At 38.9% G+C, this 27,312-nt stretch overlaps 1 protein-coding gene across 2 annotated transcripts in view; it reads left to right on the forward strand.

Moving 5' to 3' along the window:
- TPH2 (tryptophan hydroxylase 2) overlaps positions 1-27,312 on the forward strand; it is a 69,380-nt gene that overhangs the window by 23,236 nt on the left and 18,832 nt on the right. The window contains exons 9-11 of one of the 2 annotated variants that reach the window (XM_014879069.2): positions 17,850-17,945; positions 26,055-26,188; positions 26,293-26,735. In XM_014879069.2, the coding sequence (XP_014734555.2) occupies positions 17,850-17,945; positions 26,055-26,188; positions 26,293-26,467 (405 nt within the window). In that variant the 3' untranslated portion in view covers positions 26,468-26,735. Of the gene's footprint in view, positions 1-17,849; positions 17,946-26,054; positions 26,189-26,292; positions 26,736-27,312 lie in introns of those variants that run through there. The other variant, XM_088164946.1, reaches the window with a different exon arrangement.

Here is a 27,312-nt window from a genome sequence, read left to right on the forward strand (position 1 = left end):
CTGAATCATAACGCAAAAAATAGAAGAAGACAGCTGAATCACTTTTCTTTATCACACTGAGAATCTGATATCTGAGTCAAAGTTGATTTCTCCTCCTATGCTGGAAATAGCTCTTTCAGGTGGAAGAGACATTTAGAAAGAATCTGGCAGTGTTATTTTTTTGTAGGAGCACAATGAGGGGCTGTGCTTCCCTGGGGCAAATGCTTGACAAATACAGAGATGTTACTTGCCCTAAAATGTGCAATGTAAACAGCCAACTTGAGAGCAAGTAGAAAGAATACCTCTCAGTGGTGAGGGTAAGGAGGCCAAGAAATTCATTCAGCTGGGCACCAAATGTTACCTGAGGTGCCATCGACTAACTTTTCCAGCGTTCAATCCCATTTCCATCCTAGATAAAAAACAGACACAGCAAGCTGAGAAATGCCAGCCAAAAGTCTTAACACAGAAAAGCATTGCAGGCTCCAGCGAGGCAACTTCAAAGTAAATAGAGAAACGAATGGAGAGAGAGTATGCATATTAATGAGCTTGAATCAATATGCCCAAAGCAAGCTTGCCATTAGCCTGACCTGTTTCAAAAGATAGTGACATTAAATGCTGAGCCATTACAGGGAGGACAATGGCATTAAGAAGAGAGGAAAACACCTCTTAGGAATTCAGACCAGAAAGAGAAAAATTATTGCAGGTGATTTCATAATCTTTTGCTCCATTCTGCTCTCAAAAAGACACTGTGTATTAGCTTTGATAGATCTGCTCTTTGTGCCCTGCCTTGAGCTGCAAAGGAAATGTCTGATGTTTTTGTCCCTGCAGGGCTGACACACTGGATGTAGAGCAAGCTTGGAGCCTGGTGCCTGGGCAGACTAGAAGTGTTTTGTAAATTGCAATTAGTCATGTCTGTGCAGCCCCATCAGGGCAGGAATTAAATGGGAGAGCATTGCAGGGGCCCTGGTTCTGGCCAGCTGGAGGGAGAAGAATGGCTGCAAGGGAAGAGAGCTGAAAAGACAGTATGCAAGTTCTCTTCATCCTCCTGGGGTCTCATAGTCAGGTGGGGGAAAGAAGAAAGGCATTGCTTCCTCTTTGTCATGAGAGTGGAATACTGAAAGAGCCAAAAGACTGTCTTTGTAGTGGTTTGTTGAGAGATTCCATTTTAATTTACAATCTTTTAGGAGAGTAAGAAAGAGGAAAGATACAAAGAAAAAGATGATCGATTATATTACTGAAACAGCAAAATATTTGCACCATCCACTTCTTTTCGTGGAGTGTGGTATAATGCAGTAACTGGTTGAGGAAATACAATATTGGCCATGCGTGTCTGGGTTCTAATTATTATCATCATCATTACTCATGTCTTGTCCTGTTCTGATTGATTTTCTAAAACTGCTTTTGAGCTGATTTTTCAGCATGTCTGGTCTCCTATTTTCACATAGTACAGAAATAAAAAAGGCTGTCTTTTCTGCTTACCTGTCAAACCATAAACTGTAGAGAGGACTTGACATGAGGTGTTTCAACTAATTTATATAGTATATCATTTACAACATTTAACAGCACATAACGTAAGGTTTTGTCAGGAAAATTGTACCAAAAATGCATCTTGATTTACATTTCAGTGTTAACTTGTAATTTGTGGACTTGGGAGCTGTCTTTGTAAAGCTGCAAGTTGCTAAGCAGGAACCTGCCTATCTTGCTAATGGCAGAAATGACTCCTGGCTCCTGCTAAGTTGTTCCAGCATAGCTCAGGTTGCCCCTTCAAGATGCAATGTGTATAGGATGTGTTTGTGTAGGTGAAATTCACTGGGTGGCAGTTCAGAAAAGAGCTTAGCAAAGTGTCTTTTTCATGCAGTTCATCACCAATCTTTCTGCCCAAGAATTTGGTCATTAGGGCCTAATTAGTTGCACTTTTTTCCCAGTCATTTCTCACTGGAAAAATTCAGTTCTTTAGAGCTGTAAAACTTTCACCTTTTCATTTTTCATGATAATATTTGTTATTGTGTTTTAACAGCATGAAACATTAGAAATAAAGAAATTTCTTTAGTTCTGGCTGTCCTTGACATGGAAAACCACAAAAATTGCTTCTAAATTTGAAGGAATTTTGTGTGATGAGATTTTGTAAATGTATTTCAGCCTTGTTATGAATCTAAGAGTTTTACCTTGCTTGGAGGGTGACTGAGGCCAGAAGTTCATTTCTAAAGCTAACTTTAATTTATCAGTATATGTATCACAAACAAAATGTTTTAAAATTATATACTGGCTTAAAAACGAAATTCAGAACCACCTCTCTGGGTTGTGGTAGTTCTTGTGACTTTACCTGCCTGTCTTCCCTCAGAATTTTCTGGTCTTGTTGACATCATTCTAGTCCTTTTCTGACACTGTCACATAATTCAGAACAATTCTCCATTATGTTTGCTGAAGAGATAACCAGAATGGAAGAAATGGGAGCATTTCAGATAAAGACTGAGTAGCATTTGGTAACTTAGGGAAGACTCAGCATTCACGGTCTCACTAGATAGAATAGCCTCTCATCTTCACAAAGAACAGATTAGATTTCCCATAGGGGCTATTTAGTACTACTAGGCTGTAAGTAGTTTGTGAACTGGCTTACTGTCTTCCTCCATGGATGAGCAAACAGAACTGAGAAGAAAATTTGAGATTTTGAACATTCCCACTGTAAGAAATCAAGACTGCCTGTGTGTTTCTCATTTATATTTGTGAAATGATTCACAGGGAGCTAGCCGTCATTGTAAGTCTGTGACCAGTTCACCTGCTGAAGCTGTTCTGACATATAAAAATAATTATGTATTGGCCAACTGAAACCTGGTATAATAGCCCAAGAGCTATGGCAGTCACTGAGCATATTGAAATTTGACATTCAAATCTCTGCTTAGTCTTTTTTCTGTATCCCAGTTGCATGCCATGTATGTGTGACAGATGCCAAGAGTGAGCACAGTGAGTACCTTAGATCCAGTGATGACCATAATGGAGTTTCTTGCATAAGTGTTACTTCCAGCTACACCGGCAGTTAGTGAATAAGGGAGCAGAAGCGTGGCTGGGATTGAATATGACTTAAAACTGCTTGAGTAAATTTTGATGTGCTTACAGGAGACATATGAAATGACTCTGATTTGGGCTGTATGTCACTTAAGACAGACAAATCAATTATCAGGGTAAAAGCCAGGACAATAAAGCTGAAATCAGGTGTGATGGATCACTAGAGACAGACATTGTCCTGTTACACTATGACCTGTACTGTCCATCAGTAGGTGGCCTGGGCAATATTTCTGTTTCTGACTTTGACCAGGCAAAAACACCTGTATGAAGATGTATTTGGAAATCACCCAAGTATGAAACCTGAAACTTTAACAAGGAGCAGAAGCAGATGAAGTTTTGTGGCTTTCTTGACCATTACAAAGTCACATGGGTGTGTTTGAATCAGGAGTAAAGGATAATTTACTGATAGATTACTTTGTTTGGTGAGGTGTTGCTGGGCTCACTGACTGCTGCTGTACAACCATTCCATAATTTGTGAGCTTGCCCTGAAAAATATTCTAAAGGAATTAATAAAAAGTAATGGTGCCCATTTTTAAGGGTTTGTTTCAGCCATCATTTTCAATAAAGTAGCTGAAGCACTGACGTGAAGTTCTTCCTACGTTATGCATAATCAAAGGGATGAGCAGAAAAGATAGTACATATGTCACAAAACAGGACTAAGGGGGGAAAAAAAAAACAACAGTAGATTCCAGGGATCAATATTTAATATTTTAGAATACTGCAGTGGCCTCCTGAAGTGCATTTTTTACAGTTATTCTGTCAGACATTTGTGGCCCAAGAAGAAAAATATCAGCAGAGATACTTAACTAGCTTTAAACTAGCACTCCAGATTGAAGAGTTCCATTACTGGAATAGGGAGCTAATGCTCAATATTTTCTGCAGGATTTGTGGCAGTCTGCTAAGGTCTTTTTTCTGGGTATGGAGAGTCTGTTTCCAGGTTAGGATCTGTAAGAACTGCTGTGCTGGTCAGGGCCGTGGCTGGTGACTTGTGCCCATCATAAATAGCTGCTTAGGGGAGATGAAAGAACAGGATGAACATATCTGATTATTTTCAAATGTTTTCCAAGCTTCTCACCAATCACGATCTTGGAGAGCTCTTGTTCTCACAAATGTGGCTTCTATGTATCTAATTATCTTGAAAGGATTTCTGTCCAGAGACAGCTGTTTATGTTTGAAGACACATAACCTTTTAGTACCTGCAGTAACTTTGTCAATGAGCTCTATGGCTGAACTATTCACTATCTGGTGAACTGTCTAATTTTGTTGCTTTTAACCTGATTCCTACTAGTTTTTTTGTATATGAAGAGAGAATGATCAAATCATCCCTGGAGGCTTTCTATATGCCACCATGACTACAGAACACATTTTCTTGTTTGGATCTCTCTTTTGCTGGTTAGGAAACCAATTGTTTGTTTAGTCACTCCTCATGCTATTGAGGATGTTATTTCTCCCCAGAATCATTTCCAATTAGAACTGGAAAAGAGAGAGGCTGTATCAGTCACCAGCCTGTGGAACACAGTAAATGAGCAGCTTGAACATTAGCCTCAGTTTTGATTAAGAGTAGCACTGTGGAGTCAAGTCAGTTTTGGATGTGCTATAGAAGTGGCGACCTTTTGTATGACAGGAAGACTGGACCTGGTGTTGTGTAGAGCTGACACAAGTTGTTGCTTAGGAATGAAAGAAATAGGCTGGATGCAGAGGGAAAGTAGGATTCAATGGATCCATCTTGTATTGCCATACAAGGAAGTGACTCCCTCTAGTTTGTGATCAGAAAATGGTAGGTCAACATAGAATGTGTTAATCTCAAAAATAAATATCTTATGCTTTATACTGGGTCCCTCAAAGCTAAGAAGGTGAAAGAGGGCTCACCTGTTGCCACGAGTGTGCCCCGTTGGTCAAGTCAGTAACCTGCTTCTTGAAAGGATCTCATGCTGCCCTTTCAAACTAAATTTTGTGCTCACAAGTAACTAGAAACAGTGTTGTTCTATAAAGTACTTATAAATATGTATCCTTGGGCCCAGCCCTGTAATGAGGAAGCTAGATGCAAGAAAGAGCTAATTTGACTTAATTGGGAGCAGGGAAGAAATTAGAAACTTTTATGTAGAAATAATATAGTTCATTTTAGACAGGATGTGATTTATGAAGATCAAGCCCTGAGCAGTTAGAAACGCTAAAGAAAAAGACTCTATTAAAATAACAAACTGCAGCCAGAGACTGGGTTTGCTTTTATTTCTTGTAGCATTTTGTTTCCAAAAGTGGTTAGATCATAATCTCTGAGGTTACTGAACTGCAAATGCAAATTTTCATGCACACAAGTAATACATTTTGACATAGAGGTTAACAAGAGAATGGTGCAAATTTCACACAGCACTGCCTTGCTAATTACGTTTGTTTATTTTCAGAAGCAACTTCATTTTCATTAAGAAATTGCAGATTCTGCAATAGTAATCTTTGCCAGTAGTTCAATAGCTCACACTCTGAACATTTGCTCTGCTACAGTAGTAATGAAAGTGAGCCTGAAAAATAGCTTAGAAAAAAATTGTGGAATTTAGGAGTACATGCAAGTGGCAAGCATCTTCCAATTCAGTGCTGGATCCAGTTGACAAAGGTTGAGGAATGGGTGAAAGGAGTCTGAATTTTGATAGGATTTTTTGCATATTTGTTTTCTCTTTTGACCTAGAGTTGATAATGTATTAACAAAAAGACATAAAGGGTCTTTTATAGAACATATGTAACCGGGAAGAAAGAGAGTACCCAGCATAAGCTTCCACTGAGAAACAATAAGACAAACATTTTGGGGAACGACAACTGACAAATTACTCATAAATTAAAGGAATAAAGGTTTAAATATTGGGGGAAAAATAGCAATAAAGGAAGGGTTTGGAATATATTGCTGTTGCTGTTCCTGACTACCCCTATGCTTTCACCAGTATGTAGAAGGAAAGTGAGAATCCTGGACTCTGTGTAGGTATTGTTCACACTGTAACACATTATTTAAGTAATTTGTACAAGACATGGACTTCCTCAAGCAACAGCACACGTGGGGAAGTGAAGGAGTTCAGTATGTGGCAGCTCATTTCAGCCATGTCTAGGTCTTGCTTAGGACTGAGGGAATGTCTGTGCACAGGTGGAGGAGTTGGCTTTACCCATGCTTTCCATGGAGCCAGAGCAGCTGAGGAGTGCTGTGCACAAATAGCTTTGGTGACTGCAGGGAGGGCTCTCTTTGGAGCAGCTCCCTGAAGGCAGCTGCCTGGTTACCTGGCTGAGACCCACAGTGGTGTTGGGATGGGCCATCTCCAGGCTCCCTTTCCTCAGGGATCTGTGCATCCTGCTGCATTGTAATGTGCAGCCATGCCTGCTACCCTGCATACCCAGCTCTCATTTCAGGGGTCAGGAAGCTGGGAGATTCTGCACTCAGGCAGAAACCAAAACACTTATGTGTAATCACAGCCTCAAAGTATCACAGAATGGGTAAGGTTAGGAGGGACCACAATGGATCATCTGGTCCAACCTCCCTGCTCAAGAAGGGTCGTCCTGGATCATATTGCACAGAATTGTGTTCCAGGCAGTTTTTGAATGTCTTTAGTGATGAAGACTCCATGACCTCTCTGGACAATGTGTTTCAGTGTGTGGGTACCCCCACAGTAAAGCTCTTCCTTAGGAAGAGTTCAGGTGGAACTTCCTGTGCATCAGTTTCTGCCCGCTGTCTCTTCTCCTTTTGCTGGGCACTGCTGAGAAAAGCCTGGAAACCTCCTCTTGATACACCCCCCTCCTTCAAATACTGATAGACATTGATGAAGTCCCCTCTCAGCCATCTCCTTCCAAGGCTGAACAGGCCCAGCTCCTTCAGTCTCTCCTCATAAGAGAGATGCTCTTGAGTCCCTGAGTCATCTTCATAGTGTTTTGCTGAACTTGCTCCAGGAACTCCATCCCTCTCTTATACTGGGGAGCCCAAAACTGAACATAGCACTCCAGATGCAGCCTCACTGATGTCCTCAAATTCTTCACTATTCTTTTTATTGCCTGGGATAGTTCAGCAAATAATTTTGCTTCCAAAAGGACATTTGTGTAGCTATTATGCGTAACCCAAATAGTATTGCATGGAAAGAGTCTTAAAATACATACCTGTAACAGAGCTGAACAGATGCCAACTTAAAGTTCACAACCACAGGACTGGACATACCTCATAGATTCAGTCTAATTATCTCACCCAGCATGTTTGAGTGCTTTCTTTGTATGCACAGATTAAAGTATGGAAGTAAGACAAAATACTTGTGGCATCCATAACTCTGCTGAGGGCTTAATTCCTTAGTGCTGCAACTTTGGAAATAGTTCTTATGCCTGTCGTCACCTTTCTATCAAATGGCATCAAAGTGCTGGTTGGAATATGGTCCCATAAATTTTTAATTGAGATATTTTTGGGTGATATAATTTTGCAAGTATAGCTTAATTATATATTTATAAGTTTAATGCTGATTCTACAGAGGGCTGGGGGGCAGTTTGCCATTGCTTTCAATAAGCTAGGTCTGTGGGCTAAATACTAACCTCATTTCCATGTGTACCATCTCCTAAAAGATGTAGAGTTGTACACATGCAAATGAAAGTATTATTTGTTGCTGTAAGATTAATTTTTATCATTTACTTTCCAAAAAAATAGAAATAAGGGTTTCTGCAGGGATTGAATTGATTCTGGAGGACAATTGATTTTGCAGTCGTGTCTCTTCCTTTGTCCAAACTTGTGTGGCACAGAATGCAGCAAATTCTGTAACAGGCCTTCTGAAGTTATTGCATAAAGGTTTTTGTTTTATTTGTTGATGATTTTGGAAAGTTAAAATAAGTACTCTAAATCTGAAAACATTGTTGAAGCCAAAGACAGAGAAGGGCCTTGTGGCTGTTAATTTTGGCTGTTTTGGTTTGATTCCAGCTGTGGAATAATTGCAGTGCAAGGTCAACAGAACTTCAAATTGGTGGTGCCCTTTCAGGCACACTTTGAACAACTCTTCCACTCTCTTATTCTGTTAGTTTGCTTTTGCATCAGACATAGCATTAGTTTAGACTAAAGAACCTTGTTTCAGTTGTCAGCTGTTAAGTTTTATATATTATGTACCTTATAGAGAACTTTCTATAGATGTTCATAAAGATGGTGTCTACTAATAGTGCTAGATAAAGCAGTTTGAGCTCAGAGCTTTTTCAAGACGTGCTGGAAAGAGTGGGTACTTGCCAATTATGATTTTTTTTCCCCTGTAAAGCATATTACTCTTTTTTTCCCCTACAGATTTTTGTTCCCTACCTGGAATCAGTAGGATGTAATTGTAATAATTATATAGTTTGACTACATAAAAGTAGCTAAAATTATAGTTTAACAAGACATTTTACATCTCTCAAATGTAAACACCTTCATAGAATTAATTTTTCATCTTTGAATAAGCATAATAGCTTATATACAGATCTATACTATATATCTGCAGTGAATTTAGGACCTATACAAGCACAGAATTCTTGCACACCCATGGGAATCTGATCACTAGTGACAATTTTGGAGTGATCTTCACGTTAGGTGAGGCACTTCCAGACCACAGGCACTGTAAATTCCTTTGACCTTGGTACAGTGAATAGCCACGATCTCTGCTCACACGTATTTACTCAATATATTTTTTTCCACCTTGCTGAATACATATTCATGTGATTTGCTTTGTGTTTCCACACTGCTGGCAAGTAAGTCAGTGGTGATTCAGTTGACTACTCTGTGGTTATGATAGATTAATTTTAGATGCCCTCACTGCTGAAAATCAGGGTGCTGCAAGAAGGTGCTCAACTATACTTGAAAAAGATTTTGTTTGGGGCTGTGAAAAATATCTTCAATTTGGATATATTTTTAGTAGCAAAATTAATAGATATTTAAAATTCCCTGAGCTACTTTTCTTCTTTGATCTGTCTGTCAGCTTGACATGAATAGAACTTACACTTTTGTGCTTATGCCTACTATCTTTTTTGCTTCTTTTTTGCAAAGCAGGTTGAGTTAATGCATTAAGAGTCACAAAAGCTTTTGGGAGTCCCTTGGCATTTATGTGATTAAAAGAACATTGAGTTTAAATGCAGTGTAGCTGTTAGAAACTGTGATGTTTGAAAACAATTCATAGCTATTAAATCAGTTTTCAGTAAATAGATATAAGAACTTAACTTTATTTTTAAAATGTTTAGAAAATAAGTGTGGATGGTGGTAATTTCGGAATGAAGTCCTAACTCTTTTTTGCTCTTCAGAAATAAATTTGTAATGAATATGACTGTGAAGAAATAGTGCATTTTTCCCTTGAAATTAGAATTTTAAAACTTCACTGTCCAGTTCTCCTTGTCTCTTCTCTCAGTGTGTTTTTGCTCCCACAGTTACAGAACTTGAAAAAGTTCTGATATCCCTTCAGCCCCAGGAGGCTGCTCCCTTTTGTGAAGATATAGCCTCCCCTCACTAGTAGATACATTAGGGCTTTTGCAACTGGTCATGTACACAGGAAGCTCCTACCCATCCTTGGCTAAGATGACCTGGGAGGCTCAGGGGCTGTCCTGCAGCACTCCCTGCAGCACAGCTGTGATGGGCACTAATGGGCTTTTAGTGGGGACACAGCCTGCCTCGGGGAATGGCATCACGAGCAGCACCACATGAGCCTGGTGCCTTCCCCAGGGGAATGCCTGCTAGAGAGGACACCAGGGTCTGTCTCTGGGCTGGCCAAGGGTAGTTTCTTAAGAGGCCTCACAGCTCGCAGTAATTAATTCTGACAGTGGACCGGCACAGGGCAGTGGTTCAGTAAACTCCCTGCTTATGAAAGTGAGGGATGCCTGTACTGCGATTAGACCTTTGTGACTTGATAATCTGTGGATTTACTTAGCCAGTCTGTCAAAAGCTTCTCCCTGGATAAGTGGAAGAGAATCCTATGCCAGTTTTCCCATTTTGTGGTCTCCTTGGAGCATTGCAGCATTTTCAAAAGGTTGAATTCTGCCTCCCCAGCCTGAAGAGTATTTCATGGAGTGCTGCAAGTTTATGCTTTGTCTCCTGAGCTGCCTGCTTAGCATGCTTGCCATGGAGTGGAAGATGGCCTTTTTAGAGAAGGACAAAAGATGTTGGACTGGTGCTGAGGTCTACAGGTAACTGTGGTAAATGTGTCCTGAGGACTGAGCTAGACTTCTGTAGAGATTCTGGCTCTGGATGCTAGGGGAAGAAAAGTGTCTGAGACGTTCTTTTCTATTGTCTGGATGTTCTTCTAAGCAAGGCAGTTCACAATTTGGGGTAAGAGTCCTAGTGTCAATGACCCATAGCTGTCAGGCAAAGGACAGACAAATGATCTCTTTGTATGTGTATTTATTTCAAATTTTCTCTCTCATGTGTGATGCCTCCTGTCATTGTTCAAGTTCCTGGCTCTTTGCTGGAGGGATCATACTCTTCAAGCTGTAACATAAGCCACAAGGCTGATGAGAATCCTGTGGGCTGCTAGCCCTTACCCTGTAGCCTAGCAAATCAGGACCATTCTTACTTCGTTAGATAGTGTAAATGCCAAGTCCTCATCTGTAAGAATAGCAGGACAAAGAGGTGTAAAATAGGAATGGAAAAGCCATAAAGACTGTCCCTGCTTGCAGCCTGTGAATTTTGAAGGATCTTAATGAAGCAGGTATGTCATATGAGGCAGCATAGAATGAAGAGTGTGGTTGGACAGCAGGGATATGTTTGCTCAGCATTTTTTTTTTAATTTGACTTTCAGAGGACACCATCTCTGTAGTCCCAGCTAACATTCAAAAAATCTCTCTGTCCCTGTTATGTTACCTATGTGAAATCTCTGGATGACCGAAATTTGAACCAACAGCTTGAAAAAGAAATGAGTGAATACTCGCTTCAGCTAAAATAGGGAGCAGTGAACGTGAATTCGTGTTATATGTTGTAAAATAAAGTGGAAAGGAAATGGCTCATTATTGCACATAATTTTTTCTAAATAACTCCACATGAAATTAATAAAGCTTAAACCCCCAGGTTTTAGAAGTTGTTCTGGATAAGAGTCAAACGATAGGGAAGGGGAAATAGGAAGGGCAAAGCATTAGGGCTTCAATGACTTATGTTTAACAATTATCTAAGCAGCAGTTTGTAGTTTCAGTGATCTCATCTTCTTAGCTGCATATTAAGCTTCAGCACTGTTAGTTAATTATGTTGAAAAAGCTAGGAGTTCTTTTTCTGGCAGTGTTTAGCCAGTGTGCTTTTTGGGGCATTGATTTTTTGCACCATCTCTGTGACCACTAGCTTTGATGGAAGGGAACTGCTGCCTCACCAGGAAACACCAGACTTTCTGCATAAGTGTTGAGGTTCTTGATTCTTCATCTCTAAAGTGCTCCAGGGTTTTCAACCGAGATAAAATGAATGGGCTGGACAGACATCATCTTTGCACACAGCAAACCTAAGTTCAGATTACTTTGAAGTAATTCAAACATGGAGTGGGGTATTATGTGACTTCATTTGTGTGGGAACTAACTTCTTTTGCAACAGCAGAAAAATCCCAGAAGTGCTTCATCTTGTTCTCTCTCTGCTTGCTCTTTAGAGTAGCAAGAGGGCCTTCATGTGAGAATGGACAACAGAAATATTCTCCCAAGAGACACAAAATTGTTAGTAGGAGTGTTCTCTGGAGTGTTCTTACTCTGGAAGTCATATTGCACCTGCAAGGTTGGCAGCTGCCATACCCATTGTCTTGTCTTGACTGGGCTCCCCAGTGTTGGAGGTGTAATGTTACCTCCTTACTTATGCTTCCTGAGATACATTTTCTGCTCCCTAACAAATTCATGATGATAATTTTATTTTGGTTACCATTATGAGTTTTTCTGCAGAAACTTCTGAAAAAGCAAGCATAATTCCAAATATTCCTGAGGGGTTAAGCCCCCCTGAGCTCACTATAGGCTGTGCTTTCTCGGGTATGTCAAGCCTTGCTTTAGAGGAATTTGTGTGTAATGGTACTGTGTGTTATGACCCTCAGCAGAAATTCGAAGGCTGGTATGTGTCTATCCTGGAGTGCTCTAATGAGCAGCATCACATCTACTCAAACTATTGTTTATAAAGAGATTGTTCCAAGCATTCACCCTTACTGAAAGGTCTGAATGCAAAGAAGTGAGATGAGGGGGAAAAGGAGGCTATTGTTAAATATATTCACTTTGAAATTCCTGTAGGAAACCTCATTTCACTGAGTCTAAATGTTTTTAAAGTGGCAGACTAAACAAAATTCTTCAAGAAGGTAAATCTGAAGAATTAAACTTTGTTTTTTTTATTTAGAAATGCTGTTGATTGTGAATAGGGTCACTGCCTTTGTTGGAGGTAGGTGAATCATCTGGTAATGAGACTTGGCTATCGAATTGTACTCCTCTGCTTTTGGTCTATTCACAAGCTCATCATGAGATTTATTTGTTGTTCAAAAATCTCCCTGCATTTCTACTCAGTAATGCTCCCGCATGAATAGCTGTCAAATAGCTGGTATTGCTTGAGGTCTGGACTCCAGCACTGGGCTGTATTGGCTAGTTGCCTGGGTTACCTTTGTTACATCTATCTGTTTCTTGTAGTAGAGCATTCCTGATACTACTCAACAGACTGTGAATTTTGAATAATTCAGTCAAATGTGAAATGCCAGCTGGGTTTTTGTGACTGTTGATGTTTTTGAGATTGAAAAATAAGCAACTATTCAAAAATTTATTTGCACCAGCTCTGAATGAAGAAAGAAAGCACAAATGAGAATCGCATATGTTTCTGAGTTGAGAGTTGCTTGCAATTTGAGCACCTGTTACAGGGGGAATGGAAACACTTTTATTTAATTAATTCTTAGGATCAATTTCTAACAATGGGATTTTTAAAAGTCTTTCAGTGGTATATAATTATTTATTTATGAGATAACTACAACTATTTGAGAGATTTAATCTCTAGGTGAATACTTTTAGAGCTAAAATAACATAGGATTCCTAAAGAAAAAGGAATTAATCTTCGCATATTGTGAACATATCACATGCATTTGAATTGAGTCGCCCATTCAAACATCCTTTGAAATCTGAAATCCAGTAGAAACAAGGTAAATATATTTTCTTAAGGATGTTTACTTGGCACTGGTCTTTCAAGTACTTATATATATTAATAGTTGTATTGTCTTTATGCAACTAATTTTATATACATATAAAGTGATTGTTTGTGCTATTACACATCAGCTTGGAGCTGTAGGCCCATGACATTGGCAGTTCATGTAGTGGTGTGTCTTCTTTAGACCCATGTACCAGGACTGCTGTCATGCAATTACACAGTCTCTCATTCTTCCCCCCTTGTGACAGGGAGCACAAGTGAATCAGCTCTTGGCATGCTTGGTGTTCTCAGGATTCATCCTGACAATGTTTTCAGAAGGTACTTTCAGAGAACACACAGAACCTCATGCTATATGTCATGCTGAAGATTGCAAAGTGAACACAAGTATTGGTCTCTGTACCAATACACCTCAGCTATGCCATAAGAAAATTAAGCAAAGTGGAATGGCTTGAAAGGCCTTTTTATGAGCAAGTCAGATTTTCTACTACTGACTCTGTGACACCAGGACTCAACACCATGCACAGGCTCTTTGCACAGGTCCCAGGAGGGAGATTCTCAAATGCAAAATGATGTGGTGTGAGAAGGGATTTTCAAAGGCTTAGAAACCAGACAGGTGAGGAGAATTGAGACTATCAGACCTTTTTTCCTGCCTTTGAAAATATCTAAGCACCCTCGAATAACGATTTTTTCTGTTAGCTGTCATAGCTGTCACTGCCTTTTTCTTTTTCTTGGGCTAGTCCAGTTTATAATGCAGGGCAGTATCTGAATACAAAGAAGAGACTATTTACCCTGGAGACCAGGTTTGGAGTTTGCCAGGGCTTGATGTTCTCTATATCTTTCCTATCAATAGTAGGACAACTGATCTGACTCCTAAAATCACACATACACTTGGCCAGACAAGCTATGCTAGTACCTTGTCTCTGACACAGGCGATTGCAGACATCTGCAGGACAGTGTATGTTGAGAGACATATTGGTGGTATTTTCCTGGTGTACTGCTTTACTTGCCAATAACTTCTGATTCAAGAGCTCTGAAGGAAGAAATCTGCTGTACTACTGTTTTATAGCCCTTAATTGGATTTTCTTCCATGCATCTGTTGAATAATTTTTGAACCCATTAGATAATGTTTCATGAGCATGACTGTAAAGTATCATTCATATAATTTTGAATAAGTAAGAGAAATAAAATAAAATGATACTGAAGACAGTCTTGTGCTCCTAGCACAGTCTTGATTGATGCCACTGGTGTAAAAACTGTTTCTAATCTCTCATTTGGCATTTTGATTCTCCATCTCATTTTGCTGATTTGACTAACAGAGCAGTGTCTTTCTCTAAGGCTCTTTGAGAATTGCAGAATTTATACAACATGGAAAACCACCTTTCCTACTTCAAGAGCCTATGTATAGGTTGTAGCAAATACACACTTCACCCTGAAGATGTGGTGGAACTGAAAGTAAAGGCAGATAACCAGATATTGCTGTAGGTTGTAGAGGAACCAATTATGTGGGGCCAGAGTCTAGGGAGTATGCCAGAGACCAGGATTTCAAATCAGAGCTGTTTGTGCCTGCATTTACCACCCTACATGTAACAGCAGCGTAATAATCAACTTTGTCCTCAGGTGAGGCTTCAAAAATGTATTTATCTCAACAGCCATTGCCTTGTTCCATCATTCCCACTCAGTGTGCTCATCCTCTGTGTAATATGGAGTATCACAACTGTAGTTTACCATACAAAGAGATGCATTTAATGGGGTATCTGTATGTGTGGTCTAAAAGGTATTGCTATATAGTTAGTATTTAAACTCCTTATCAGTGTGCCTCGATGTTTGTAGGCTTGAGAACACAACTTACCAAAGCCTGCAAACTCTAGTGCACTGAGCCACCTCTGTGTGTCTGAGCAGACGGATGGGGGGAATTGTGTATTGCTGACTAAGGATCTGAAGATGGCAGCATTGGGTGAGCTTTGCACTTTCTTGGCTAAGCAAGGCTCTCTTAAATACAAAATTGTAGTTGTTGCATATGGCAAATTTATAAATCAGCTTTTAATTTGAGGGGCTTTTCTTAATGCTGTAGTTTGATACCACAAGTTAGTAGTAGGCAGACATATTGCCATTTATGTGTTTTATTTTAGTTAGTTATACTGAGAGTACAAGTCTTATAAATACTAAAGATTGGCTCTCACCAGCAAGCATTAGCTCATAAATATGACTCCCTTTTATAACAGTAACAATTATTATAATCTTTGAACTAATGTAAAAGAAGCTCCCTCTTTATGTACTATCTATCCATCAAGGAGGAAGTGGAATCAAGTCCTACATGTCTTGTGGGCAGGATACTGGTCACCCTGGACAGCAGGGTTTGCTCTCTCTGGTGCCTGTGCTAGCTCTCTGCCTTCTGTACTTTCCAGCCCCTGGAGTGCACGTCCTCAGAGGAGTGGAGAACATTTCTCCTCCTGCCCTCTGCTGGCCCTGCAGATTGCTAAGTGGGTGTTTGACTTTATTCTGGGGGCAGTATGACGTTGGTCTGGTCTTCTTCAGCCTAAGAAAGGTCAACAGTAGAGGTGCCCCACATATCGGGACAAAGTGCTCCTCTTACAGATTTAAAACATACGAACACCAAACTCCTTGTTAGCTGCTGTTGGTTTTAAGAATGAAAATGAGAATGATCACTGTGTTTTATCAGGAGTCAAGTCCTGCTGTACGTCTGTCAGAATGTTAATGTTCACAGTATAAGAACTACTACCTGATAGATTCCTTTAAGGAACCTTGAGGAAGAGGGAGACAAATTCAAAGATGCGAGTAGGATTTAAGTGTAAAGCTGAGTAGTTTCTGACAGTGTCAGCATGCATACAACCAGGACTGTGGCCTACTGATAGCTCTTCTGGCAAAATATTTAGGCAGGGAGGCGAAGTTTGTACTCTTTGTGAAGGTCTCTCAGCTTCATTCATTATTTCTGTGATGCCTTTGTCATTTTGTGTACCTGGCTGTTTGTCCCTGAGACAACATTTTTGGAAACCAGTTGTCTTGCCCGCCTCCGAAGTGGTGACATCAGCTCACTGGGTGTCCTGAAAAATTTTATACCAGTTTGATTTACCTAAGTCAATAGCAAAGCCAGAGGTGGAAATTTGGGTTTTTTTGCATTTATTTCTTTGTTTTGTTTGATGATGCTGTGCTTTCACCTCCCTTTATGGATATCTGTGCATTTGACTACTGTGATGGAATCAGACTTGAGACATTTGAAGTCTCTGCCACTGTTCCTTCTCAACTGACTGAGCAGGTTTGGATCAGACACAGGGCTCATGTTTTTATTATTTTTTTTATTATACTCTTCCTCATAGTGCTATGCTGTATGAATCACTAGCTCTACAGAAAGTTTTACGAGACTAAGCAATTAATAATTTCTGAATTTCTAAAGATTTGTTGAACTTAAAAGAGCCATTAATTTCTGGTCTTCTACATTTAATATGATACCCAGTCTGGAAGAGTTGGGAGTTAAGGAGGAAGTCAATGGAAAAAAAAACCCAATTGTATTAGGATGTATTCTGAAGTTACTTAAAAAATTAAAATTTAATACAAAATATTGGGTAATTTCTTATCCTAAATTCATATCTCCTGCAAAGGTTTAGTGGAGTTATGCCCCTTCACACAAAACCTGAAATTTTCAGATAATGTAACAGACACAAATATATATAGGGATATGTGTACATATGTGTGCAATATTTTTGTATAACTTAGAACTCAACTTTCTAAAACCTCCATATGTAGAATCTCGACTGTTTGATCTAATATCAAAAAGCATGTGGTGTGTTGTAACAAAACCAAAGTAAAACTCAGTCCCATAGGAGCAAAAGTGACTGGGGTCTTTTGCATTTAGTGGACAGTGGGCTGTCAGTGCTTCTTATGATCTTCCTAACGTGTAAATTCGTTAGGTGGGTACAGCAAAGTTAGATACAAGACTGTTATATTGATTTAAACACATCTCTTCTCACAGCTTGTCATCAGTTTTACAGGTCAGATACATTACCTGATTGAATGTAGAACTAAAAAACAATTGCTATTGTTCAAGTGAATTAATTAGTCAAGTGAATTCATTTGATTGAATATAATTTTCTTTCTGCAATTTAAGAAGCCACATGCCATATTCACTCTTTATTTATGACAGAGTAAGATCTAGTGAAGACTAAGGCCTCAACTCAAGAGGGTTCTTAAGCACATACATATAAGTAAATTCATTGTAACTCAAGACAGCTCTTAAGTATGCTGCAGACATTAAATTGATATCAGCTTGAGCTAAAAACTGAGTGCTCTGAACTAAGATCTTAGAGATCTTCAGATGTTCCTAGACAGTCAGACCAACTACCTTGCAGGATTTTATTTTAAGGCATCTCATTTATTTCTGAAGGTTTCAAAAATCTCTGTAGGTTCCTAATGGCACCTTTGATACGGAAAATTATCTTGCTTATCTGTTCCTAACTGGCCATTCCTGTGAACTGTTTGGGCACCCAGACAAAGAACAAAATCCCAAATTTTTGTGCAAAGCTTCCTTACTGCTGAACTTGACATTTAAATTACTTAACAGCAATAATAGACTTTATCTGAGATTATATTCAAAGTAGGTAATTCTAAAGAAGTGGGACAGGCAAGAGAATATGGTGCTGATTGTTTTTGCTGAAGTGCCTGTTTGCAACTTATGCTATTTGTATCTGAATATGTGTATATTTTACAGTGTTATTTCTTTACAATTGAATTTGGCCTTTGCAAGCAAGAAGGACAGCTGCGTGCTTATGGGGCAGGACTTCTGTCTTCTATTGGAGAGTTAAAGGTATGTACCCTTAAAGCATAGTAAACTTTTAATTTTAACAAAATAATAGTTGGATATAAATATATTGACTTTCAAATAGCAGTTAAAATTCTCAAGATAAAAAGCTTGTATTTAAAATACAGTATTGACCTAAAAGCTTTGTTTGAAATATCAGCTGGCACTTGAAGCATGAAATGGACTTGTAGGGCCCAAAGTACCAAAGCAACTATAAACTAAAAAACTGATTTCTGTTTGAATTTTCATTTCTTGTCAAAGGAGGCTCAAGGGTTCTAACAGGTAAGTGTGCCTTGGGCTCTAAAAGCTTTGTTTGGATGAGGAGCACATATTTTTAATACCCACAAAAAAGTGTTAGAAATCAGACATGATTCTGCTCTAAGTAATCCAGTTTATTTGAGTGGATTCATTATTGATATGAAAAGAATAACATTCATTAAGGTCCTGATTCAATAGATTAATCATATTTAATATTAAGGAATGTATATATAAACTCACATTGAACTTGCCTGTGTGATAATACATAGAGCCCTATTCTTTTAAGGGTGAAAGTGTTTAACCTTGCGTGGTGTGAAGTAGTTGAAGTGGATAATTTATCACCTCTTTTAATGCCTAGAAAAAGTGGGGAACAGGCAAAAGGTATTTTGTCATGGCTGTGGTATTTTAGGGACATAATACACCTCTCTGTTAGCAAGAGGGGAGGGAAGGGTAAAGAGAGGGAGGAGTACTGTCTTCAGAGACACAAATGAACTCTTGGTGGCTTTGCTGGTAAACATTTGGATTTAGAGAGCATATACAGAAGTGTATTGAAAACTATCTTGCAATAGCAAAATAATTTTTTGTTGTTTATTTGAGTTTAAACATCTTCCCACCCTCCTGGGCTGGCTTTCAGTGAGCTACTTGGCAGTTTAATAGAAGTATCTCAGTCCCTTTTTGCTGTTTGTTTTACCAGTAACTGTGAATATTTGTGGTGAAGCTCATTAGTAAAACTGCTATACTTCCAGTAGTAAAAAAGCATTGAAGAAAATTGCCTTCTCCAGTGTTTTTTCTTTGATTGCATTAGAGTTGCTCTCAGTTCTGTGCACACTTCAGCCACAGAAGCATTCTGTATCTATCTGGCAATATTTTATACTCACAGATGGTTGAATGAATAGAGATGAAGATATCTCTTGTTTTCCTTTGGTCCAGCAACATTCAGTGCTAAGCCCCAAACTCTGCAGGATTCTATAAAGAATCAGGCCTTTTATTGAAACTAACAGTTAAGGTCACTAGGTGATGACCCTGAAAATACTTATCACATCATTTACAAAATCTAAGGGCATAAAAAAGAGGAAATGAATAGTCAAGAACATAATAAATCTTCTATCATCAATGTCATAAACAAATGCATTATTCTTGTCTAGTCTGCATATTTGGTACCACACATTTGTGACCCCAGATCTGTATTCTTTGCTCAGCAGTAAACTCAGAGTATAAACGCAAAGAATAATCCTTTTGAAAAGCAACACTAAAAGCTAAATAATCTGCACATTAATGACTATATTGATCTACTACAGTGTTATGACCAGATATATATCATAATAATTTTGCCATAAGTCAATAATATTATATACTTTTCAATTGCACTACATATATATTTTGTAGGTATGATGCCAGAAAGGACTACTAGATCATCTGATTTGCCCCCTTGTGTATCATAAGATACTAAATTTCACCAGATCTTGCATATACTGAATTTAAATTAGAAATTTCAGTTACTGAGAAGCTAAGAACTTGTGTGCTGTGGGAACAGAACAGCACCATACCACAAGTAAACATAGTCTCTATGAAGGGACTGATAAGGTGAAAAATATTCAAAAAGTCTGTGGAAGTGTGCTCCAGAGTAGAAAAGAAGGCAAACGTTAAGGAAAAAAAATGCAAAAAACTGCTAAGTTTTCTAATAAAATTACCATTCGAGAGCCATTTCCAGACCACAATCCTGGCATGAATGTGCTTCTTGTCAGCAAGATATTACAGGGAGATGTGTAGGAAGGAGAATGGGTGCCCATGACTTTGGTGCACAGCCTTGCATCAAGCCATTGTCACTCTCTACTGTTTCTTGGGAAAGCAATCTGCTTCCTAGCACCTTCTTCCTTGACCTGAAGGAAGGTCATACTAACAGTGTTGTTGAGATCCTGATTGTAAATGAAATCTTTATTGATGGCAGCAATTGCTCTGAAAACGATGAAAACAATGAAACTATTTGAGTGGTGAGTGGGGATGAATAGGAGACTCAGATTGCATGGTCATGACATGTTCCCATCATGTGTGCAGCACTCGTACTTCTCATAGGTGTCAGAGTGAAGATGTCCTTTCAGAAATAACTTCTGCCCAAACTTTAGATGGGGATGGCTGTGGCCCATAGAAGTTCAAATACTTATGTATCTCTGCCATTAGGAAGACAGATCTTGAAATGTTAAGTCTTGCTACCTTCACTTTAGTGTCATAGAGTAGTTTAGTTTGGAAAAGTTCTCTAAGATGATCAAGTCCAATTGTTAACCCAGCACTGCCAAATATGCCACTAGGTCAAGTGGCATATCCTCAAGTGCCATATCCAAATATCATTTAAATACCTTCAGAGGTAATAACCACTTTCCTGGGCAGCCTACTCCAATGTTTGGCAAACATTTCAGTGAAGAAATTTTTCCTAATATCCAATCTAAACCTCCCCTGGCACAACTTGAAGCCATTTCCACTTCTGTCACTTGTCACTTGGGAGAAGAGACCAACCCCCACCTGGCTGCAATCTCCTTGTAGGTAACTGTAGAGAGTGAAAAGGTCTTTCCTGAGTTCCCTTTTCTCCAGGCTAAACAAACCCAGTTCCCTCAGCTGCTCCTCATCATTGTGCATGTGCATGTGTGACCTTCCCCAGCTCCACTGCCCTTCTCTGAACACCCTTCAGAATCTCAATCTTTCTTTTAGTGAGAGGCTGAAAACTGGACAAGGACTTGAGGTGTGGCCTCACCAGTGCTGAGGGACAGTCACTGTCCTGGTCCTGCTGGCCACTATTGCTGATACAGACCAGGATGCCACTGGTCTTCTTGGCCACTTGGGCACACTGCTGGCTCATGGGCAGCTGCTGTTGACCAGAACCCTCAGATCATTTTCTGATGTGCCATTTTCCAGCCACTCTGCCCCCAGGCTGTAGCGCTGCTTGGGGTTGATGGTACCCAAGTGCAGAACCTGGCACTTGGCCTTGTTGAACCTCAACAACTGGCCTGTCCAGATCCCTCTGCAGAGCCTTCCTGTTCTCCATCAGAACAATGCTCCTGCCCAATTGGTGTTCTCTGCAAATTTTCTGAGGGTGCCCTTGAGACAGTACAGGCATTTTTTATTAATATGCTTTTGTGAGCAAGAAGAAAAGCCTTTCTCCAGCTCCTGTCCCTATCAGCTCTCTTTTCAATGCAACGGTATGCACAGGAAATAAAATGATGGCCAATTTTATGTATATTTTGTATAAATTTCTAGAAATATGTGAGGCTATTTGCAGGGTAGAAATGGTGAGCAGTACTTGGGCTGTTTGGAAGAGTGAATGGCTTCTTCAGTCATCCCTGTTTCTGTATTACACTGCTCCACTTCACCAGTCTGGTCAACAGCTCTAGTAACGAATAACTGTAAAAGCTAGAGAAATGTATGTATGAACCTATCAATATAGGATTTCCTTGAAATCTTTTCCCCCACTCAGTAAATACTAAATACTAAATACTCAGTATTTAGACCTAAAATTTCAGATAACGAAAAATGCATCTCCTTATGTGCATGCTATGAAATCATCAAGTGAAAAAACATTTAAAAGCACAACAAAATAAGGAGAAAGAGAAGATTACAAATGAAGGCTGGGGGGAATTGAATAATACAGTAAGTAGTTATAAAATGTTCTGCCTAATATAGTCAGGTTAACTCTAGCTAACACTATTACACAGTATGTATTTGGGGCTTAGAGATAAGGCGGAAATAATGTACATTTCAATTATTAAAACTGTTTCTAAAAAGCAGTTCAAATGTCTTTGGAAGCTTTAATCCATTTAATTTGTACGATGCTCTCTTGAACTCTTTCATTAAAGGAGTCTCCTATCAGCTTCAGTTGGCTGTAGATCAAGTCATACATCCCTGTTGTATGCCTTTATATTGAACAGAGAGGTAGACTTAAAATCTCTCTCTATAAATTTTTAAAGTCAAATACAGTATTGAATTGTACGATTTTGTTTTAATAATAATTTAAGAAGTGTCAGCATTAGACTTTATAACCAAAAAGATTCAAATGCAAATTTTGGCTCTGTTTTCTGAAGAGGATGAAAAAAACCAACTCCTGGATCCCAGATGCTCATTTTAAGAATCTTTAAATAGAGAGTTTTTCAGTATTTTTCTAGACAATATATAAAATTACACAGTTGAACAAAACTTTCTGATAATATCAGGACACTGTCAGATTCGCAACTTATTTTGTAGATAAGCAGGAAAACATTTAAGAGCAGGTTTTTCATGACTCTATGTACTCCCCTGGGAAAACAAGGCAATAAAATCAGTACTGGCACACATACAACTTTTCACCTGTGTTCCTATTCTGCCCTCCTGTACTTCTCAGTGCAGTATTTATAACTCATCTCAAGTTTTCCCCTTGCTAGCTGAAGATTTTACTTTTTGGGTTTTGTTTCACTTATTTTCTTTCTGAAAACTGAAAAGCTCTGAGTTCTATTATTGCAATCCATTTTTATACTCAAAGGAGGAATTACAAGACCAAGCTCTTTTTTCATGTGTCAGTGATAGTGGTCACTTAGGAAATGATTCACAGTTGTGCAGTGTAAATGCCTGGTGCCATCTGACATGCCCTAGTATTTCTGACCAGCTGCCACTGCAGAAATGTGTAAAAGTCTTCTTTAGATCCTGTGCTGTATCTTCCATTCTCTGTACAATGCATCAGACAGCCTAGGCCTTAGAGACCTGTGGTTAGGTACCTCAGTCACTTTTAACCTTTCATCTGGCGCAATGTAGAGGCATTTCTTTATTGTTATGCTTATTTTCAGTACAAATGATTGTCTAATTCTTAAGCTGTCTGATACTGATGCTTTTTCTGAGAATCAGTGATGATTCATATTGAAGCGTCACTCCAAATTCTTATTTCTTGAACTGAAGAAGACTTACCAATAGTTTTATTATCATTACTAGTACAGCCTGTATGAATGGGCCATTAGAGACAGTTATCACAGATCCACAAGATGGTGAGATGCCCTATTTTACTAAAAGATATTATCCATATGAGTGTTAGCCCTAACATCTCATTGGAGGTAAATAAAACAGAGATTTCTCATGGAGATGTATGTCCTGGGTACTTATGCATTTGAGTTCACTAAAGAACTGAATGTCCAACAAAACTGTAAGTAAATAACTTGTATTTAAAAAACAAAGGCCTGAATCTGAAAGCTTTTGGACTCCCCAGACCATTTTTTTTTGGTTGAGATTATGTATTTCATAATGTTGAGAGTGCCAAGGACCAGCATTTTACAGCACTGTAAAGTTTCTGGTAAATGCTCTGGTCAGCTTTGAGTCAGTATCTTGACCATTCTAGTTCACACTAGATAGTTTATGGTCTCTCTGAAGGTTTGTCTGCAGGCTCAGTTTGGTTGCTGAACTCTGGCATTGCTGGTGTCAGCATATCAACTCATTAGCAGATGTTACAGATGCCAGGCTATGGAATTTGAAAACACCATCCAGACTTGCAATGATGGAAACATTGCTTTGGTAGCCATGACAATTCCTACTTGATCTAAGAGCCAGAAGAACTTTTACTCGAGGAGAGACAGGTATCTCAGGTGGGAATTCACCAGAATTTACACCTTTTGTTTCCAAACTGCAATCCTAAGAAAATCTGATCTTTTGTAACTTAATTTTGAAGGTATATCTGAGTACTTTACCCTTGGTTTGTAGGGTGCATGTGTGCTGCTGTCTTCATTTCCACTCTCTGCAGGGCTGCTTTGTGAAGCAGCAGCTCTGTTCATGTGTAACTAAACTGGGATCCAGAAAGAATGAGTTATTTCATATGGATAATCTGAGGAGAATAACTAGAAAGGTTTTCTCAGAGGACATCCCCTGTGATAGAATCAGCCTTTCCTTCTCTTTAAACTCTCCTCTTTTATAAAACCAGGACTCAATGAATAGAGCAGTTGTTCCTACAGAGATGTAGGAGCTTCAGGCTGGATCCCTTCTCGATGCTGATAACTTCAGTTCCCAAGGATCAGGCCTGGCCCATCAGAGGCCATTAGTAGGTAGAGGAGTTAACAGCATCTGCCTTCCTGTTGAACCTTTCACAGTACAGGAAAGAATCCACAAGCCAGAAGTAGCCAGTTCCTATAAAATCATGGCCTGTATCATAATCTTGAGTCCCTGCAAGGAATCAACCTCACTAAATGCACTCAGAGTTTTGAAACTTCATGCTTTAGATATTTGAGGCATCAAGTCTCACCTGGAAGTACAAAGGCACCTTAAGAGAAGATTTTTATCCATAGTTACCCTCCCAGGGAATCTATTATAATTCCAAGTGAAAAAAGGCAGATTCTATTTGGATAGAAGGAGGTAAACGCCTTAATTTAAAAGCATACAACCATACCATGGTTCTGCAAAGAGAAAGTGACAACAGGGATATAGGCAGGGGCCTAATAAGGTGAGCCTGTTCCTGCAGTCCATTTAAAAGAGGATGATGGTTGAGAGACCATTTTTTATATTTGTTTTCAAACCTATTTGACTGATGGCTGGCTAGAAACACCAGATCTTGAGAGAAGGAAAAGATACATGTACTAAAGAAAGTTAATTCCCTGACATTTTAAGATTCCATGCATTAATTTTTCATGTATTTATTTTTGGAGAGAGAGAGAGAGGAGGTGGGAGGAAGAGGCTCTTGTTCCAGTTTTCTGCCCTGCTATTTGGAGACTTCAGGTTGAGAGCTACTATGATATTTTCAGAGCCTTTCACAGGGATTTAGGAATGAGCATAAGCAAGAGCAAGGATGAATACCTTAAGGTTAATACTTTGCTCCACTATGAAGAATGTCCATGCATATAGAAAGTAAAGAAATCAGAGGCACCTTTGGACCTCAGGGATCTGCTTCCCCCCTGTCATTTCTTTATACTTTTTATTCACATCTTCACTCTATATAGGTATCAGGGGACTAAAGAAGGTTGAAAGGTGGCTTAAATATGCTCTGCTTCCTTACCTTATATTTCTGTAACAGAGCACTGAGAATGAAAATATATGTGCACCTATAAGTAGATCCAAAAGCCAGCACAAGTATTCAAGTTGAAAGGGGAACTAGAAAACATTGTCCTGGAAAATGTCTCAGTACCTGATTTTCAGTTCTGAACGTCTCTTTTCTAGTGAATTGTGCAAGTAATATAAAGAGAAAGGCTAATCAGAAATCTCTGATTAGCAGCATTTGCCTTATCTGCCCAATATCTCTTCTGTACTTATCTATATCTGTTTAGTTATTTTTTCCTTGCAGTACTATGTGAAGCACTATTGCTCAGGTTGTGTGGCAGAAGAGTAATGCATTTCGTTGTCTTGCAATACATTGCCATTATTTAATCGGTCTTCAGATATGTAGTTTCACTTTCACTGTCAGGAAAATAGTATATGATTTTGACCTGAGAATGTAAAGTACAGATCACATGAATGGTTTAGTCAGACCCAATTTACCCACCAAGACGAAGATGAATTCTGCCAGCTAAATGAGATTTTGGGGACATACATATTAGTAATTGTATAGATAATTTTTCAAGAATGGTTATTTGATGATTTTCCTTTTTCCATCTGAACATTTACATCTGTATGTGTTCATGGCAGGTGCATTTCTAATATCATCTTATTATTTTTTTTATTATGGGGAAAAAACATCTCCCACAGTAAGAGCTTTTTAAATAACAAATTCTATTCACTGTTCAAACTGAAAAAACACTGTATGTAAAACAAGACGGGCTACCAATTAGTGGGAAACATACAGGACAGCTATATAAAAGCTGTATATACGATATAGATACACAGCAATATCAAAATCCAGTTTAACAGATCCTGTGGTGTGTTTTGCAGCATGCTCTCTCTGACAAGGCCAATGTGAAAACATTTGATCCAAAGACAACCTGTTTGCAAGAATGCCTTATCACTACTTTCCAGGAAGTTTACTTTGTTTCAGAGAGTTTTGAAGAGGCCAAAGAAAAGATGAGGTAAATTATTTTCCCTGACTCAAAAATCTAATTTCTCTTCTTTAGTGGCTGGGGAAAAAAAAAAAAAAAAGGGGGAGAAGTTAATTTTCTTTTTTTCCTTTTAGGGACTTCGCCAAATCAATCAATCGTCCCTTCTCTGTGTATTTCAATCCATATACACAAAGCATTGAGATTCTGAAGGATACCAGGAGTATAGAAAATGTTGTCCAGGACCTCCGCAGTGATCTAAACACTGTATGTGATGCTTTAAGTAAAATGAACAGATATTTAGGGATTTGATATGTTTGGCACTGTGATTTGCTGTCAGTTGCTCTTTCTGTAGCCAGTTACATCACATGAGATGGCTAATTTATCAGAGCCATCAGTTTCCCCTTTACAGCTTGGCCTGTGGCTTGCATCATTGTGTAGCTCTGTCTAACTGTAATGTGCAGACAAACCAAGGCAATGCTAATTTGTAAATGAAACATGGAATGTGGCAGAATATAATCATCAATTCTTCAGTACAATGTCATGTACAAGTATACCATTAAAAACGTTCCTGGCAACAGTTTGGTTTCCATAAAATGATTCACTTCAATGTTTAAGAAATGGTGTTGCTGATTTCATTAGGTCTGAGTTTATTTCTTCATTATCCCTTCCCTTCCATAAGAATACAGAAAAAAATTGTTTGCAACATTTTAATTTCCTTTGTAAGAAAACATTTCTTTCTCTAGTGGTAAAGACAGTTCTGCCCATATATCTGTTAGTGTCTCTTGTGACTGAACAATACAATTTATATACCAGTAGGTATCAGAGGTCAGGAAGGATATGTATTGGTACTAAAAGGTCTGTGAAGATTACACATTATGAGAACGCACAGCTGACAAATGTCCAGTGTGGCTGAGCAATTGCAGCACAGTAAAAAAAAATAAACCTCTGACAGTTCCTGTAGAAAGGTATGTAGAAACTGTCACATGTGTTACCTGTGACAGTTCTGAGAATGCTCCCTCTGACAGTGCTATCCAGAAATAAGAGAGGAAGCACTTCTTTTAATTTCATTGTTACATGTCAATCCAAAGTCTTTCTACATCCTTGTATGTCTTGTGCATTCCCTTGTGTCTTGAACTTACTCTTCTTGCGTTTCA

This window comes from Sturnus vulgaris, chromosome 5 (genome assembly GCF_052056855.1).
Source record: "Sturnus vulgaris isolate bStuVul1 chromosome 5, bStuVul1.hap1, whole genome shotgun sequence".
Classification (NCBI taxonomy): Eukaryota; Metazoa; Chordata; class Aves; order Passeriformes; family Sturnidae; genus Sturnus; species Sturnus vulgaris.